Genomic DNA, 17,409 nt, shown 5'->3' with positions numbered 1-17,409 from the left:
TTCTGGTGCTCTAAGCCACATATTTACATTATTTGCCTACCAATAATGATAACTTTTTTAAAGCAAATATTATGTATTTTATTACAATTAAATGTGTTTAAGTTTTACAAAAACAAATTGACCAAAAATGTCATCCAAACATTTGGATGCAATTTTAAAAAGAAAAACGCTCAGAAAATAGACTAACCCTGATCAAATGTTTTTTTTGCTTGATGAAAAACGATTCCTTTAAGAATATTTTTCTACCAAAGAATTAAAGGCCTGACAGGGTAGAATATGGTAGGCCCGCCTCTGCCTAATAAATAGGCTAATTATTTCAGAATGGTCCTTGATTTCGTATCAATAAAGCGTTCAATGTCTTATATTAATCCATTTCGAATTTCACCTATTGCTTCAAATTTTCCATTTTCTTTTAAGTTTTTTAATCGTTCAAATATGCACATTACAAAGACGTGACTTTGTAACTATTGCCTATTGATTCATTGTCTCGTCTGTTAAATTGTAGCAGCCTTCACAGTGGGTGCAGAGGGGTGAAGGCGTCTAAAACTTCCTCGACATTTAGGCTATCCTAAACGAACATGTTAATGTCCTTTAAGCACAATGCAAATGTTGGAAACGGGAGGTGTTACTTTAACTAACAATTGCTCCATCAGTTATCGAAAGCGTCGGCGCAGGAGAGTTTGTTTTGTTAATTGCTTGTCTTAATCCTAATTACAGTTTTGGGTGGAGCAGACTTGGGCGCGGAAAGAAGGGGTAGGCTACTTTGTATGGCAACTGTAGACTACAGACTCACCTCGACAATTTCATAGGATACACGCACTACAAAGAGAAACGATCGGACCTAGGCCAGCAGCGCCTGAGTTTGGAAATTGGGATAAGGATATCTTCCAGCGCTCCGCGACAGGAGCTTCATAGCGCGGACAGGTAAAAGAGCTTCTTGCACCCCGCTTCGGTCCCTGCCGTTCGATAAACAACATTGAATAGTTTACATGTATTTGCTACGTTGTTTAGTGTAGGCTAAAAGTTCGTCTTGAATTAAGACATTAGAGCAGCCGACATTTTCACGTTGTCGCATTTCATTCACATCCTTCCACCTTAGGTTATTGGCATGTTGTGTATGTAGCCTATAGGCTATAGAACCTGTCGCCATAAAAAAAACATTATCCTAATTTCATGTTTAGCAGGCTAATTGCTTAATAGTAGGCTACTATAAACTACAGATAAGCTACTCCGCAACACTGCATAACAATATTTTTTACAAATTCACAATTGTTTGGCTAAATTAAATCATTTTCTGAAAATCCTCTTCCCGTTTGTTGCAACTCTGTCTATATTAGCCTACTGATGAAAAAAAAAATTGAATTGTGTGGTCATTCAGTTAAGAATGCGATAAGGAATTGAATTGAGTCGCATTGAATGACCCTGCTATGAATCGAAAGTGATTGCATAGTATACATGACTGGAAGTGAGTTTTTTTTGCGTAGCCTACAGTTCAGTCCTTTTACATTCTTTAACCCGACAAATAAGTCGGATAACAACCCGATATTTTGGACGAGTTGACCTGTTAGCCCCGTTTCGCTTCTTATCCGACAATCTCGTCTTGCACAGGTTATTCATTGTCCTGATTCGATCTTTACACCATGGCGTTCGCTAAACTGGCAAATGTGCCCGACCGGGCATTTGACAGTTTTTAACAGTTGAACACCCGCTGCGCAACGCTTTGCTTGCTGTCACGGGCACGGGGGTATGGTACATTAGCCTATATCTGTCCAGTGTAACACATACCACAACCTGACAACTACATAAACATTGTTTTTTAAGTACAGCTGTCGTGGGCGGTAGTTGGGCTATAGCAAAGGCCCTAGGATCATATGTCCTGTCCTATTCTTTTATGATTCGTTGCCCACTCTGCTCATAGGTGTATTAAACGTTTTTTAAAACCATGGTGTGGTTTACATATACTTATCAATGCTATCATACAAATGTCAGTAATTCGACATTTGTCCGATGACGCAGCCACGTTGGAAGGTTGTTATCACAAAGTGCTGTGCTCATCATTATGTGTGCAGTAGGCTTATGACTTCCCTCACATTGCCGAAAAGAAGAGGCATGTGATTCTGGTTGTGACTGGGCGCACGTTTCGGGTTGTTTACGGGAATGCACTGTGAACCTCGGTAAACATTTACCTGCGGAAAAGGTCTGCGAGCTTAAATAGGTTTCTCGATTTAGTGGTTGAAAGTTTCATTTATAGTTTCTAGAGTTGAGTCCGTTTTGCCCAGGGTATCAGTCACACACACGCGCACACATCAGTTTCTCTCTGTGAAAAACAAGAGAATCTCAGTCTTGTTACTTACACTATTATTGTCATTCTAAACTATTGTTCAGTCTTTGAGTTAATGCAAAATTAAGATTTCATAAATCTAATATTTGGGAAATGTGCATTTGAGTTATGAAGCAAACGTTGTAGTATTTTTATTACAGGAAGTGATGAAGTCATTACATCATTTGACGTTTGTGATAGTGGCAGGCCAGCTCTATCTGGACTCCAGTGTTTGATGGGCTAACTCTCACTCCCCCCTCTTTCCTTGCCTCATTGTCAGCAGTGTGTCAATGCCACTGGCCCCTGTTTCACTCGTAATGAAAAGTACAATGTAATCAGTGGCATGTGCCAAATAGACCATGATTAGCTCTTCCTCTGGGTTAAGGAGGGTGACTGTCTGGTGGTGTTGATCGTAACACACGTGTCCGCTGTGTGGACAGTCCCTCCAGATGGCTGAGGGGGGGGTGTGTGTGTGTGTGTGCAGCCGTGGTGGATTGGCAAGATGAGAGCAACTGCAATGCCTCAACCCCACCCTGCTCTACGCTGTAGGGGGGCTCGACCTGACGCATGCCACGCGTCTACACACACAGGTCCCTCAGCCCAAATGGGATAATGGCTTGGCCTAACCCCCCCCCCTAATGGTTCCTCCATTGAGGGTCTAACTCTTTCCAGAACAACACCCAAATCCACTGTGCCTCCTCCGCGCACACTTTTTGAGGAAAGTTCAAGCGGATACAAGCTTCGTTTGACACACACACACACACACACACGCCACAGGAAATGGTCAATAACAATCTTCTTGCTATGATCTTGTGAGAGGCATCCTGTAGACCGGAATTAAAACATATTGTGACAAAGGGGAGAAAATCAGTGACACTCCAGATCAACTCTCAAGATAAGATCCACTGCTGTTGTGGGGAAAGTTTTGGGAAGATTGTGATATTCAAACTCTCTCACAATGTGAATAACAGTCAGGGCCCTTGAATGAGAAATGGACAGTGTAGCCAGTACTTCTCTTTTTGTGACAACAAGAACATGAAAAGCAGGACCGTTAAGCTGTATCTGCTATGAAGTCAATAAAGTTTGCCTCTTGTCTCAGAGGGAACCAGGAATTTGGAATGGCTGCTAATCTCACCTGTGGTTTAGCCACCCCCACCCATTCCACCCACTCTCATCCTCACCTCCTTTCTCTTCTTTCTTTTCATAATCCCTACCTCCTTCTGATGTGTTGGCACCACAATTATGCTGTGTGTGTTATACTCTTAGCCCTGATAGGAGCCCTCTGTAAAACTAACAGAGACAGGAGGTCCCCATGCCCTTCTTTGTGTGCCCCCCCCCTCTCCTCCAGGCATGCAGGCCACATTAAATACCCTCCTCGGCCTGCGCATAAACAAAAAGAGCCATTTGACTTCAGAGCAGAGGGACCCCTCCCTACCCCCCCCCCAGCCTCAGGCCTGCCTGCGCCCCCTCCTTCCTTTACAGTTTAAGCAGAGAGAGGGAGAGGGGAAAGGGATCAGGAGAGCCTACTGGGCCCAGATTGTTCCTAGCCAGCAAGCGGGTAGGGATGGACCACATGTGACTTTCAAAAGCGATAAGATGTTATTTTCCCTCTTGTTTTTTTTGTTTAGTTGAAATCTTAACTTGTTTTTCTGGAGGGAGGGAGATGTTTTTTTTGTTTAGTTGAAATCTTAACTTGTTTTTCTGGAGGGAGGGAGATGTTTTTTTTCGGTAGGGGTTGGTCGCTACAGAGCATGATCATGTAGACCAGCTGGGGTGCAGATCGTGTGTGTGTTTGGGACCGGTGGGTCGTCTGTTGGCAGGAAGGAGTAGGCAGCGAGTGATGTGGTCAACTCTCTGTCTCCAGTGGGAGGGGAGAAAGAAAGGAAGAGGGAGGGATTGAAGACCCGGTTATGTCCTTTCTTTCTCTCCCTCCCTGCCGCCCTCCCCTGCCTCATGTTTTATTTTCTTCATTATCATTCTTCATTAGCCCTCGCTCCACTCCGCCCCACTCAAGACTAATGTCAATCAAGAGGGGGAGAGTAGGGGATTTCCAGTTGAATTCCAGGACATGGTTGCTTGCTTTGAGTGGGCTTTGCTATGAGGATCTGATATACAGACCACGGATGGAGAAAAAGAGGACTAGATGGAGGAGGAGAGACAGTGTTTAGTGGTGTATTTAACCAGGGTCAGCAAGCCCTGGTCTTTTTATGCCTCAGTTTATTACCAGAGGCAGAGAGATAGAAAGGGAAGGAGAGAGGGATGTGTTGGTGAGACTGAGCCATGAGGTCAGTCCAGTGTCGCCCTCTAGAGGGTGTGTATCTGTGTGTGTGAGAGGAACGTCTGTCCTCAGTTCTGTGCTGGGTAAACAGTATAGGGGCATTGAGTCACTGTCACAGGATGTCCTCCTTCTACATTAAGACTCATAAACACCCCCCCCCCTCCCCCAATCTATGTGTGTTTGTGGGGGGTTGTTGATATGTAATAGTGGCACCGTTACACAACAATCACCTATGTTGAGGGAATATGTTTTTGAGACTTTGATTTGGAACTGGCAACCTTTTCTAATTTTATTGAAGTTTTTCAAAGACTGCAGGAGAATGTTTGAATTTATGTTCAGGTGTGTGATGGTACTTTTATGTTCCAATCGATATTGTTGTGTGTTTTTTTTGTGTGGGGCAGCAAGAGCTCATGCCTCAGGTGAAAGCGCCTGCTATTTCCATAGGGCATTGTGCGTTTGCCACTGCTACCCTGAATGAGCTGCAAGCGATCGTGTTCCTCATGGTGGTGGGCGGTCCTTGAGAGGGGGAGTGTAGACTGAATGAGGGAGGGACCACTGAGTGAATCAACATCTCCCTCACTTGTCAAGGGGCAGTCAGTTAAACAGAAGGCACTCACTGGAGCAGACACACACGCTCACACACAGCACTCACACTCTGGAATAGTGCTTGGATCAGAGGGGGAGAGGGTGAACTGCACCTGTCCCACGTGCGCACATAAACACTCTCACCCAGGTGATAGATCATTCGGCCCTATGTGTGGCTGGGACCAAAGCTTCTCGGTGAGTACGCTACTGAACCCTAGTCAATGGAGAAAGAGTCTTGTAGAATTTAAAAAATATATATTATTATTTTGGTACTTTCACTTTATTTTAAGGAAATATTTGCTACATTTTTTCCCTAAATTATATGATTAGTTTTGAGGATTTTAATTTAAAGTTGTGTATTACATTTGTTTTGCTTGTAATAAGAATCAAAGACTTTCCTAAATGAATCCAGTGACAACAAATATGAAGGTTTATTTTATGACTTATTTGTATAAGTCATACGGTTTTCTCCTTGTTTGTCTGGCCACTCCATTATGCAATGAGTTTGTTAAACTTTCAATATATTGTGTAATAGAATATTTAAATGCAATCATTTTGAGTATTGAGATGGTTTAAATTGTTAAAAGCTTATTGTAGTTTTTCCACTTCAGCAGAATGATTTTAATTATTAAAATTCCAGAAATTGTCATTGGTTATAGCTTGCTTAAATTTGAAACTTGTATTTTCAAAGTCTGTTTTTAAACGATATCAGTAGTGTTTATCGAATATTTGAACAGAAGTGTGTGTGTGTGTGGGGGGGGGGTAAATCAGTTGCTTTTGGCCAGGTTCTCAGTTTCAGTATTAGTTTTGCACAGCTGTCATAGAAAGACGTCTTTATTAGCAGGAACAGATTTCGACTAGTGTTTGGTATTATATTTATCTATATATTTAAATCCCTTTTAAAGGATATTCATGAAATCAATGTCCAATAAATAATATCACAATATTAAATAGTTTGAAAGGATCTACTCTAAATTGAAATGGAATATCCTAGTTTGTTGTATTATAATTTCATGTATGTAATTATTTGGGATATTGTTTGCCGTACAGTTTGTTTTAAAGAAATGTTGGAAAAGCGATTTGTTGTTCTGTTACTCTTCCAGAAGTTAATTAATTACACTAGTCTCCTAGGAACCTGTTTTGTTGGCTTGAGTGAATGTTGTTGAGTATAGGGTCATGTTGAATTTGGTCAAGGTTTGGGGAATTTTGTCAAGGTTTTAGTTGTGATTTAGTTTTGGAGATTATTGGAGGGCCAAGTAGATTTCTGGTGTGGGTTATGGTACGTTTTTCCTGAATTATGTGACGGCGTATCAGGTTGCATTTCAGTCTATCATCGGCCTTGAAATTTGACAATCTGACATACGATCATTTATTCTACGTACACTGTTTTTTTGTGTGTGTGAGATGGTCTTGGGTGGGGAGCGTTTGAAGTTTGTTTGTGCTGCTGTGGCCCCTCAAATGGAAAAGTTTGGCGCTCCCTCCCGACTGTCCCACACACACTTGGGGATGATTTGCCAGTTCCGCTACTCTGCTTCCAATTTTAGCTCCATTCAGACCCAGACAGGATTTCCTTCCTCCGCCTTCCCCTGTTTGTGACTCTTTTTCCACCCTGGGGATGGAGAGGGATAGGGACAGTGAGAGAGCATTAGGAAGAGGGGGATTAAGATACTGATGTTGACAGTTTGACAAGGAGGGAGAATGAAGAAGGGTAGGTTGGACAGAGTGGGAGAAGGGTACAGAGGGAATGAAGAATGGTAGGTTGGACAGAGTGGGAGAAGGGTACAGAGGGAATGAAGAATGGTAGGTTGGACAGAGTGGGAGAAGGGTACAGAGGGAATGAAGAAGGGTAGGTTGGACAGAGTGGGAGAAGGGTACAGAGGGAATGAAGAAGGGTAGGTTGGACAGAGTGGGAGAAGGGTACAGAGGGAATGAAGAAGGGTAGGTTGGACAGAGTGGGAGAAGGGTACAGAGGGAATGAAGAAGGGTAGGTTGGACAGAGTGGGAGAAGGGTACAGAGGGAATGAAGAAGGGTAGGTTGGACAGAGTGGGAGAAGGGTACAGAGGGAATGAAGAGGGTGAGGGAGGGTAGAGAGACCGGGGGGGTGCGTAGTGTGGCTGGCCCTGACCTTATGCCAACTTACATAGCCCACAGAAAGGACTCACAGCTTGGCTGCCATTGACCAATGACTTGTGCAGATAGGTTGACCAATCGGTCTTGCCCTGAGACACTATCCAGATCAGCATACAGTATATAACACATACATACTCTTGGGTCACAACTCATCTGTAATAAAACATTCATAGACTTTTCACTCTGGATTCAATAAGTTTTTATGTAACTTATTTGAATAGAGTTGATGGTTTCCTGTGATTGAGTGTTTCCCTCTAAGTAGAGAGTAGTGGGGATCAGACTGTCCTGGGCTGGAGGCTAGTAGGGTCGGTCGACTGTGGCTCTTGTTCCCACAGAGAGAGCACAGACACTGTCTGCTTAGTCAGCCAGTCTCAAAGGAACTCGCCACTCACTGACTCATACTGGATAATAACGCTCCCCCTTTTTTTTCTCCCCTTGTCTTTCTTTCTGTTCTCTTTATCTCATCTCTCCCCTTCTACATTTTTTCCTTTCTCCTTCTCTCCATCTGTCTGTCTCTTGATCTTTTTTTTTTTCCTCACTCGCTCTCCCTTTCTCAGGCTACCTCTCATAGCTCGGCCATGTTGACTACCGAGGGGGCCCACACCGTAGAGCACGACGTCGGCAAAATGGACACAGAACCCCACAGGGACACGGAAACTCAGATGGGCACAGGATCCAAAATGGCCACCGACACAGACTCTAAGATGGAGGAGGCGGACATGATGAAGTGGACGGAGGCAGAGTTTGAGGAGAAGTGTACCTACATCGTCAAGGATACTCCGCGGGAGGCAGGAACGGAGAGCGAGGGGTTAACGAGAGCAGAGGCCTCGCTGCCTCGTAACCTGGCCTTCAAACAACTTGCGGAATCCAAAGAGGTAGGAGGACACGTGTGTGTGTGTGTGTGTGTGTGTGTGTGTGTGTGTGTGTGTGTGTGTGGTGTGTGTGTGTGTGTGTGTATATACATACATAAATACACACACCGTCTGTAAACCCATATGCCCCCCCTCCCAAACTCGCATGACTCCACTTTAGGTAAAATATGACAGCAGGAGAAATGTCAGCCAGGGGAAATTGTGGCGAGGAGCGTGTCTCGTTGTAAAAGATCGCACACTGGAGCACGGCGACGACCTGTATGTGTTGTAGGAGTGGTGTGTAAGCCCAGTGTGGAGGGGAATTCACACACACTCTGAGGTGTGATGCAGGTTGCTACAGAGCCTCCGCAGTGAGAAATGAGCTCCCACCCATCCATGAAGTCATTAATCATACTTAGCCCTGCTGTTGACAGGAGCTTCATCCACACATCCTGATAACCATTTTCCATACCTGTCTCTGTGTGTCTATCCCTCGATGTTCTCACACTTTGTCGCGCTGTCTCTTCTATCCCCTAGAGGGCGCACTAGTCAGTCCTACACTAGACCAGACCCAACTCTCCCTACCTACATACCTACCTGTCCAACTCTGTCCAAATATCACCTTCTTCACAACCCGAACTGATCCCCAGTCTAACTGTTGAACACTGTAGAATATGTGCGAGGGGTCACGAGGTTAGGTGGGGGAGCGTGTTGCGTTTTGTGGTTTTAACCTGATCAAGACCGCATGATTTGGTTGCAGTTAATAGATTTTCTCATCATTGCTCATCTGTTTCTTATCACCCTGTGTGTGTGAGAATGAGTGTTTCCCACCACGTTTGTTTACGACCTGATACGGTATCAGTCAATATTTATCACCTTCACAGAAGGGACCACTAAGATTGATAGAGGAAAATGAGAGGATGTGGAAAGAATATAGCATTTACCAGTGATCAAAGGATATTGACTTAGTCATTTAGAGAGCATTGTAAAGTGAGTTAATAAGTTATCCTCAAAACACCCCTAATCTTGAGACATGGTCTGGCCCTGGGGTGGAAATGGGAAGGGGGATTTCCCAATCCTTTAGGGGGTGGGTGTTTTGTGTAGGATATGCATGAAGAGGGAAAGGGTGTGTGTGTGCGAGCGCCTGCGTGCAAGTGTAGACTGTGTGTAGGGGGTGTGGTGAATACATCAGAGTTTCATGGTTAGGAGATAAGCTGAACGTCTAGGTTTGATAATCCCTCAGTTTCAGACAGATGCACTTCCCCTTGCTGTTCTTCCTTCCTCCCTCCCATTTCAAGTTTTTTTTCCTTCTATTTTTAATGTAAATTGTTTTGCAAGGAACAAAAGCGCTTCAATATCAGGTGTGGATATCTTCCTCTTAAGGCGAACAGTCTATTTAGATAATGAGTTGTTTTGATGTGGTAGGGTGTGTTGTGTGGTTAGGAGAGTGGGTGTCCGAGGGAGTGGCCCTGTGGTCAATTAGAAAGGAACAGAGAAGGTGAGGCGAGGAGGGCGAGATGCTTTGTGTCACAACCTGGGTGAGATAGAGGAAACTCTTTCTAACTCTTCCTGTTGGCACTGGATAAGGGTTAGGTGTGTGTTTTGCTTATGTTCACACACTTAAAACGCACAGCAAATGTGGCTTGAGGAAAAAGTGTGACTGTCCAATTCCCACCTAAGTCCACAGATTATTTCTAGTACAGAGTAGTAATTAAACACACACAGAGAGGGAGGCAGCCTTGTTTGTTGATTTGATCGTGATGGGTTCTTCCGGCCGTCTTCATGTGAAGACTGTGACCTCCTGGCAGGATGTGATAACGTAAATCCTCTAACCACAGAACACACACACACTTCAACTAATGGTCTTTATCGCTGTCCTGTAGGTGATTGGAGTGGCCAGCAGAGAGTACATCCCCAAAGGAACACGCTTCGGCCCCTTGGTGGGTCAGATTTACACTGCAGACAGCGTCCCCAAAGACGCCAACAGGAAGTACTTCTGGAGGGTGAGTGGTTTTCCCTCCTGTCCACTAACACACACACACACACACACAGCGAGCGCTTCACTTTCAGTAAAAGACAGCCACAGAGGAAGAAAAACAATCATAGGTCATTTCCTGTTCCACTGACTGACTGAGTGTGACGTCACAGCCAGGGTCTCTGCATTCTGAAGAAGTTTGTGTATGGAGACAGAAGGGGTTTTCTCTCTAATCATTCTGAGACTAAGGCTCTCCACTGTGTGTGTGTGTGTGTGGTACATCCTGTGTGTATGCAGTTTTTATACACATACTTGTCTCGGACACACACACACACCCTCAACACCTATTTCATCATGATACATCTGCTGGGTGAAGCCTGCTGTTCAATAGTGGTTGTCTGATCAGTAAGTGTGGCAGCTAGTACAGTAAGAACTGTAGTGGAACAATGGCGGAGGAATATGACTATTTTACACTGTACACAGGAACAGTGCTTGTCACTTCCAGGAACAATGACAATGTAGCACCCCCCCCCCCCCCCCCCCCACACACACACACACACAGGCACTCACCTAGATTCAACAACATCCCATAGCAATGCGTTCTATTCATGTCCCTTGCTCAGGCAAGCCACAACAACACAGAGTTATAGGCCTCTCTCGGTGATGATGTTGATGGCCACAGTCAGATAGGAGAGAGGCTGGTCTATGAGTGGGGAAAGATTCAGAATGAGTGTCGTTGACATTGTCAGCGTGACGTATCCTCTGACTCAACTCTTTTTTGGACGTGTATAAGAGGGGAGAGGCTCCTACTCGCTGTCTCACCATCTGTCTGTATAACTGGCTACAAGGTCTGGAGTGTAGGAGGGGAGAGATTTAACGAGTCTACACTTTAATGATATTACACTCGCGCTGCTGAAAATATGATTTGTCGACATATTTAGTCGTTACTCGGCACAGTTTTTCTAGAGCGTTCTAAACTTGCCATTGAGTCTTCCTTGCCCGTTAACCTTTGACCATTTCCCGACTCTCCGTCCCCTCAGATCTACTCGGAGGGCGACTTCCACCACTTTGTGGACGGCCTGGACGAGGAGCGGTCTAACTGGATGCGCTACGTCAACCCGGCCCACTCGGCGGAGGAGCAGAACCTGGCGGCGTGCCAGAATGGCACGAACATCTACTTCTACACGGTGAGGGCCATCCCCCCTGGCACCGAGCTGCTGGTGTGGTACTGCCCAGAGTTCGCTCACCGCCTCCACTACCCGCCCTCTGGAGAGCTCATGATGCAGAAACTCAGTAAGACCTTTCATATGAAACCTTATTACATGGATGTTATACCATAGTAATAACACTGTAAACTGTCAGTTATATAATGATGATCATATACTGTATGCAATGCTTTATTACATAGTAATAACATTGTATCCTTGGAAGTATAGTGTACTATTGGTGTTATGTTGATTAACTTTCCATGGTCATCTTGAGTGTGAGTTATTTTATTTAGCACCTACCTGCTCAGTGTTTGTGTGTCGCGAGAGTGTATATTTGTGTATATTATATTTTGAGCCTGACAGTGTTTCTGAGGGGAGCCACGTCTCCTTCCTCTCTGAACATCAGCCTGGCATTACCACACACAGCCCCTCGACCTTTCATCTCTGTCAGCGCCACCATTGCGTGTGTGTGGTCACTCTGGTCATAAATAAAGTCAATCAGCTAAATGCAAATATGAGTAAGTGTGTGAGGAAGCAACAACAAAAATGCGATGGATTGGAGGGGAAAAAAAGAGTGAGCGAGAGAGAGCGCCAGACAGAGTAGGGATGGAAGGAGCCAGCATTCTGCCTCCAGGTGTAGTAGGTAGTGACTACAGTTCCCCGGGAGATGCACATCTCCTGGGGCAGAGAGACACAGGGGCCTGGGCGCCCTCATGGTACTGGCCCCTCTGGCCCCTACTCTTTCTCTATGGCCCCTGTAATTAAACCACCCCACTACTGCAGGGGTCCCTGTTGACCTGGGAATGACATCATACTCACCTCTTTCTGTTTTTCTTCTCTCTGTCTCGGTCCATCTCTCTCCCTGTGTCTTTCTCCATTAACCCAGTCATAGTAGAACCAGACGTGTGTGTGTGTGTGTGTGTGTGTTGGTTATGTGTGAGTCAGCAGAACTGGCTGGTCTGAAATGACTGAACTCAAGCTCTTCTCCCACTCGCTCTCCCTCTTTGTGTGACAGCTGTTTTTTTCTCCATATTTGAGAGTGTGTGTGACAATCAATGACAATACGTTTTGCACAGACATATGGCACCTGTTAGCATTTCCTGTTCTAAATGTGTGTTCGTTCAAACGCATACTATCCTACTCACACCCCCTCTCCCTTGCATGCAAGCACACACATACCCGGAGAGGTATTTCATTCCAACACACTCACTCTTTTAATCTCAAAAGTGTGTGCGCGCACACGTGCCCCTGTGCGTGTTTGTGTATGACGGGCTGACGGCTCCTTGGCATTCTCCCTAATTTATTTGGCACTTTAAAAGTGGAGAGACAGAGAAAAGGGAGGGAAGAGAGGAAGAAAAGCTTCTCCTCTATTGACTACTTGAACTTCCTGGCGGCGGGACTGTGCTGACAGATTGATATCTCCAAGATGGCCACCCTGTTTGTTTTCTGTAAGAAAGGAGGGGAAAGAGAGGAGGGCTGGGAGTGGTGTTATCTGGGGGGGAGGACAGGGAGGAGGAAAGGGGGGGGAGGCACACTGATAACCTCTGTTTACATACTGCCGCAGTAGTGGTGTGGGGGTCACTGTGTTGGTTGAAAGTCTGTCGAGTGCTGGAAAGCTTAATGTGTGTATATACAAGTTAGTGGACACACACACACACAGACACACACACACAGATTTGTGACCCTCTAGTAAAGGTACAATGGGTAGTAAATGGATGGGATTGATGTCCACTCTAAATCCCAACTCTGATGGAGGTTTAACAGGTGAGGATGTGCTAACCGACATGCAGAGGCGTTTAGTGTGTAGCCTGGAAGCGACAAAGGCCTCTTTGTCATGGTGTGTGTGTGTGTGAGAGACAGGGGGAGAGAGTCAGGAGGAGAGGGCAGGTTGAGGCCAAACTTTGGAGAGGAAACTTTCAATCAGCCCTGCCCCCATTTGGATTTTATCTTGATTTTTATCTGCCCCCAGACCACCTCCTCTACACACACACACACACACCCTGCCCAGAGGCAGCCGTCACGCCTCACTTCCTGTCTTTTAGCCCCCCATGATCGTTCGTCAAATCTGTCGCTCTAATTGGACCACTGGGTTACTGTGTTCCTAACCCCTCCTCCCCCCTCACACTCTACAGCTGAAAGACCATTATTTCTCCTAAGCTAAAGACATGTCTAGATAAGTTTTTCTTCCTGTGGGCACTTTAAAATGCTCCTGACACCAAGTCAAAGGGAAACGGGGTCTTCAGTCAGAGGGAGAACAGTGTCTGACCTCTCTCTCTCAACCCTCTACAGAGCAGTCTCTGCTGGAAGCCAAGCAGCAGGCCAGTGAGGAGCATGTAAGCAGCAGCAGTGCCCCAGTCAAGATAGAACACAGTGTCTCCTCCATCCTCAGGGGCCCCACCACCTCCAGCAAGAGGGAGCCCAGCCGGCCACTGGCCACGCGACCCCGCTGTGCTGACAGCCCCGAGCGACCTCTGTACCCCCGTGCCCTCTACCCCCCATTCCGCCCCCACCCTCATCTGACTGAAGAGTTCCTGAGTTGTAAGACCAGCCCGGTACAGTTTGGTTACACAGTGATCAGATCACCAGGCAACCAGTCGTCAGCGACCCCAAGTCCGTCGGCGCGGAGCAGTCCGGAGAGTAGCCCCCACGGTAGCCCCGCAGCTCCCCAACCCACACCCCCATCCTCTTTTTACTCCCAAGGTTTGGGTCCCTTCCCAGGCTACTCTCCACCAGCCGCCCCCCTTTCCTCGCCCTTCTACCCTCCCGGCCCCCACTACTCCCGCTACATGCTACCCCACCACTACCCACTACCTGGGGGTGGGGTGCCCACTGTTGGGGGCATGTTTCCAAGAATGTACCCTCTCTTCAGCAGCCTGCTGCCCCCCCACATGCCCCTGCTGCCTGGGGAGGCGGGGAGAAGGTTCTTACTGCCTGACTCCTCCCACCCCTCATTCTCCACCCACAGGGACTTCCTCCACTCCGCCCCCACCAGTGCCTTTTTGGCCGCCACCACCCTCAAGGACAAGGCCGGCCCCCACTACCCCAATCACCCCTACCCTGGCCATGCTCATCCTCACCCACACGGGCACCTCCACGCCCCCACCAGCGGCTCCCCTACAGCGGGCACAGCAGCCCCTAGCGAGCGTGTGCCCACCAAGCCTACCTCAGCCCTACTGGGCAGTGCCAGCGGCCGGCAAGAGGAGGAGGCCATGAACCTGAGCAAGATGAAGCGTGGTGGTGGCTCTACAGGCTACAAGACCCTGCCTTACCCACTCAAGAAGCAGAACGGCAAGATCAAGTACGAGTGTAACGTCTGCAGCAAGACCTTCGGCCAGCTCTCTAACCTCAAGGTGAGACTGGAGACATTCTGTTCGCTCCCTTCATTCCATGCAGCCAGACTACTTTGTGTTCCCTTGCATTGAACCCAACTGACGTATCATTGTGTCCTTGCTGTGTTTAGGTGCACTTGCGTGTCCACAGCGGTGAGCGACCCTTCAAGTGTTCGACCTGCAGTAAGGGCTTCACCCAGCTGGCCCACCTGCAGAAACACTTCCTGGTGCACACTGGAGAGAAGCCCCATGAGTGCTCGGTAAAGGCCACCACAAATTCTATGCTAGCCGCCAAGCCTATTAAGCTAGCTAGCTGCAGCAGCATATACATAAGCAACGCTGAACTTCCTCCTCTAACCCTTCACTTGTCCTCTTTCTCCCCAGGTGTGCCATAAGCGCTTCAGCAGCACCAGCAACCTAAAGACCCACCTGCGCCTCCACTCGGGTGAGAAGCCCTACTCGTGCAAGCTCTGCCCTGCCAAGTTCACCCAGTTTGTCCACCTCAAGCTGCACAAGCGCCTTCACTCCCGCGAGCGGCCACACAAGTGCCCCCACTGCCACCGCCACTACATTCACCTGTGCAGCCTGCGGCTACACCTGAAGGGCTACTGTCTGGCTGCCGTCACCTCCTCAGGTGGCCCCACCCCCAGCCCCTCCACCCAGGAAGAGCTCCAGCGCATCAACGAGGAGATTGAGCGCTTCGACATGAGCGACCACGCTGAGAGGCTGGACCAGCTCCAGGGAGGGGTTGAGGTTGAGGCTGTCCTGGAGAAGCAGGTCCTGGGGATGCTGTGGAGGGAGATGGACCTCAAGACCTCCGGCTACCACCACCACAAGGGCGGCGCCAGTGAGCTCCAGTCTACAGGTTACGGCCTGTACAATTCAGTCAATGAGACGTCGGTTATCAAACTGCGCCGAAGCAGTCCGCTTCTTCCTTCCAACGTCACGATCAAGCAGGAGTCCGAGGAACAGGCTTAAGCTCACCGTTTGAAGGACGTTGAGTCAGACTGTGGCTCTGAGAACTTGGTTAGCAGGAGCAATGAGTGTAAATATATTTTTGATGGTTGTAGCGACTGGGGTTTTCAAACTTTCAGGGACTTCTGTACTCAGGGCTCCAAGAGACACTGTCCCCAGACTACTAAACTGTTCCACTGTGTCCTACACTTAAGACAGGACAATCATCCACCCTGGATTTCATATCATTATTATTACTATTATTTGTCTCTTTTCCAAGTGTTATTTTTGTTCAATTTGTTATATAACCTCCTTAATTTATTATGCAATTATTTTGTCTTCAAAAAGCAATATGTGGAAGTGATGTTGACAATGACCAGGTAATTCATTGTAATTTACTGTTTGTTTTTCTGGTTTTGATTTCACTCTGGGGCCATTTCTTTGTATATACTTTCTCTCTCTCTGCCTGTATCTGTCCTGTGTGACCTGTTGAGAAGCAGGGGTGCCCACTTCTCTTTTTTTAAATTTTATTTAAACAATATAGCAGGTTAAAAAAGGGTCAAAGGTCACAACTTTGTTTTGCCAAAGGTGAACAGAACTGTTGATTAGAAAGAAAAGGTGTTGCTTGACCTTCTGACCCGTCCAGCAAGCATCCCTATGTCCACGCTCATCCTGAGCTCTACAAAAAAGGGCTTTTTGTTTGTTTGTATATTTTCAACAACAGTTACCTCAATGTGTGTATGATTGTATGCCTGTGAGTAGGAGTGTAAGTATGTGTGTGTCTGTTCAGAGGGAAACTGAAGGCAAGTGTGTTTCTATTTATTGCTTTTGCTACTTGAAGACTCCAAAATGAACTGGAGTGCAGCTCCACATGATCCAAAGTGCAGAGAAGTCTGCTCAATATGTAGCATATAAAGACTGTGAGTCCGGGAATCCCCCCCCCGCCCACAGTCCAAGGGAACTTCAAAACACTGTCAATAGCAAAAGGGGACCAAGTAAACCTTCTCAAATGGGATTTGTCAGATTCGAGGCGAGTAACCAAAGTTTACTTGGCTTTAGTTTCAAACACACCAAAAAGAAGAGACTTTTAAAGAATCGAAAAGAAGACCAAGAGTACTGTTTGTCTGTGATGAAGTGTTAGCTCTTTAGCTGTGGTTTTGTAGTTTTTGTTTTGTTTGAGAAAAATGTATCCCCCTTCTCATTCTTAAATGGCACAGACCAAAGCACCTCGGCCTTCTTATGCACTGGCCCCTCCCCTTTATGACTTAATTGCCGGTGCTCCTCCCACTATTCAATATGATTGGACTGTTATAATGGCTGTAAGATGACATATGGTTTGTCTCCATAGCAACTGACCCCATGCCGGTGACCTGGAAGCAGTTGCACATCAGTCCCCATTCTCTTTTTTTTTCTCTCTCCCTCTCTTCCTCCAACCCTAAAGTATGACCAAAGCATCCCCTTTCATCTTTAGCCCTAGAGGAGAGAAATTGGAAAAAAAATACTGTCTCTGTTTACATAGTTATTTATGTGCAAAATGTAAATTTATGATAAATGTCCACAGTTCTAATCTGACTCTTTGTGTGTGAGTTTTTATCTGCCTCCTGTTTTGGGTATTGTGCTTTAGGAGAAGCAGCTAGCAGACATTAGGGTCTCAGTATTCTATGGCTTCTGGTAGATCACCTCTCATGTAGCCCCAGATCAGTGATCATGGAGGAAAGGACAGGAGAGGTAGCTAGTTAAAACTAATGAGACACCACTTTGCTTAGGACAATATGAGG

The 17,409-nt window shown here is 46.5% G+C and overlaps 1 protein-coding gene across 2 annotated transcripts; it reads left to right on the top strand.

The window, feature by feature from the left end:
* Positions 1–410: 410 nt before the first annotated feature.
* Positions 411–17,203, top strand: LOC110486999 (PR domain zinc finger protein 1). Of its 2 annotated transcripts, none has more exons than XM_021558905.2 (7): positions 411–924; positions 7,872–8,189; positions 10,049–10,168; positions 11,181–11,433; positions 13,638–14,698; positions 14,809–14,937; positions 15,062–17,203. In XM_021558905.2, the coding sequence occupies exons 2-7, from the start codon at positions 7,893–7,895 to the stop codon at positions 15,653–15,655; spliced, it is 2,454 nt and encodes an 817-aa protein (XP_021414580.1). In that variant the 5' UTR covers positions 411–924; positions 7,872–7,892; the 3' UTR covers positions 15,656–17,203. The 2 variants fall into 2 exon arrangements, with proteins under 2 accessions (XP_021414580.1, XP_036801629.1); XM_036945734.1 differs by lacking the exon at positions 411–924 and adding an exon at positions 5,184–5,378.
* The last annotated feature ends 206 nt before the right edge of the window (positions 17,204–17,409 follow it).

The sequence above is a fragment of the Oncorhynchus mykiss genome, chromosome 2, assembly GCF_013265735.2.
Source record: "Oncorhynchus mykiss isolate Arlee chromosome 2, USDA_OmykA_1.1, whole genome shotgun sequence".
Lineage (NCBI taxonomy): Eukaryota > Metazoa > Chordata > Actinopteri > Salmoniformes > Salmonidae > Oncorhynchus > Oncorhynchus mykiss.
Note: the sequence above shows the minus strand (reverse complement) of the source record. Positions and strands in the feature narration are given on the sequence as shown.

Coding starts and splice junctions, on each gene's coding strand:
- LOC110486999 (XM_036945734.1), top strand. CDS start 5,352: ATGTGTGGCTGGGACCAAAGCTTCTCG. Junction 10,169..11,180: donor ACAGGAAGTACTTCTGGAGG/GTGAGTGGTTTT, acceptor CCGTCCCCTCAG/ATCTACTCGGAGGGCGACTT. Junction 14,699..14,808: donor GCCAGCTCTCTAACCTCAAG/GTGAGACTGGAG, acceptor TGCTGTGTTTAG/GTGCACTTGCGTGTCCACAG.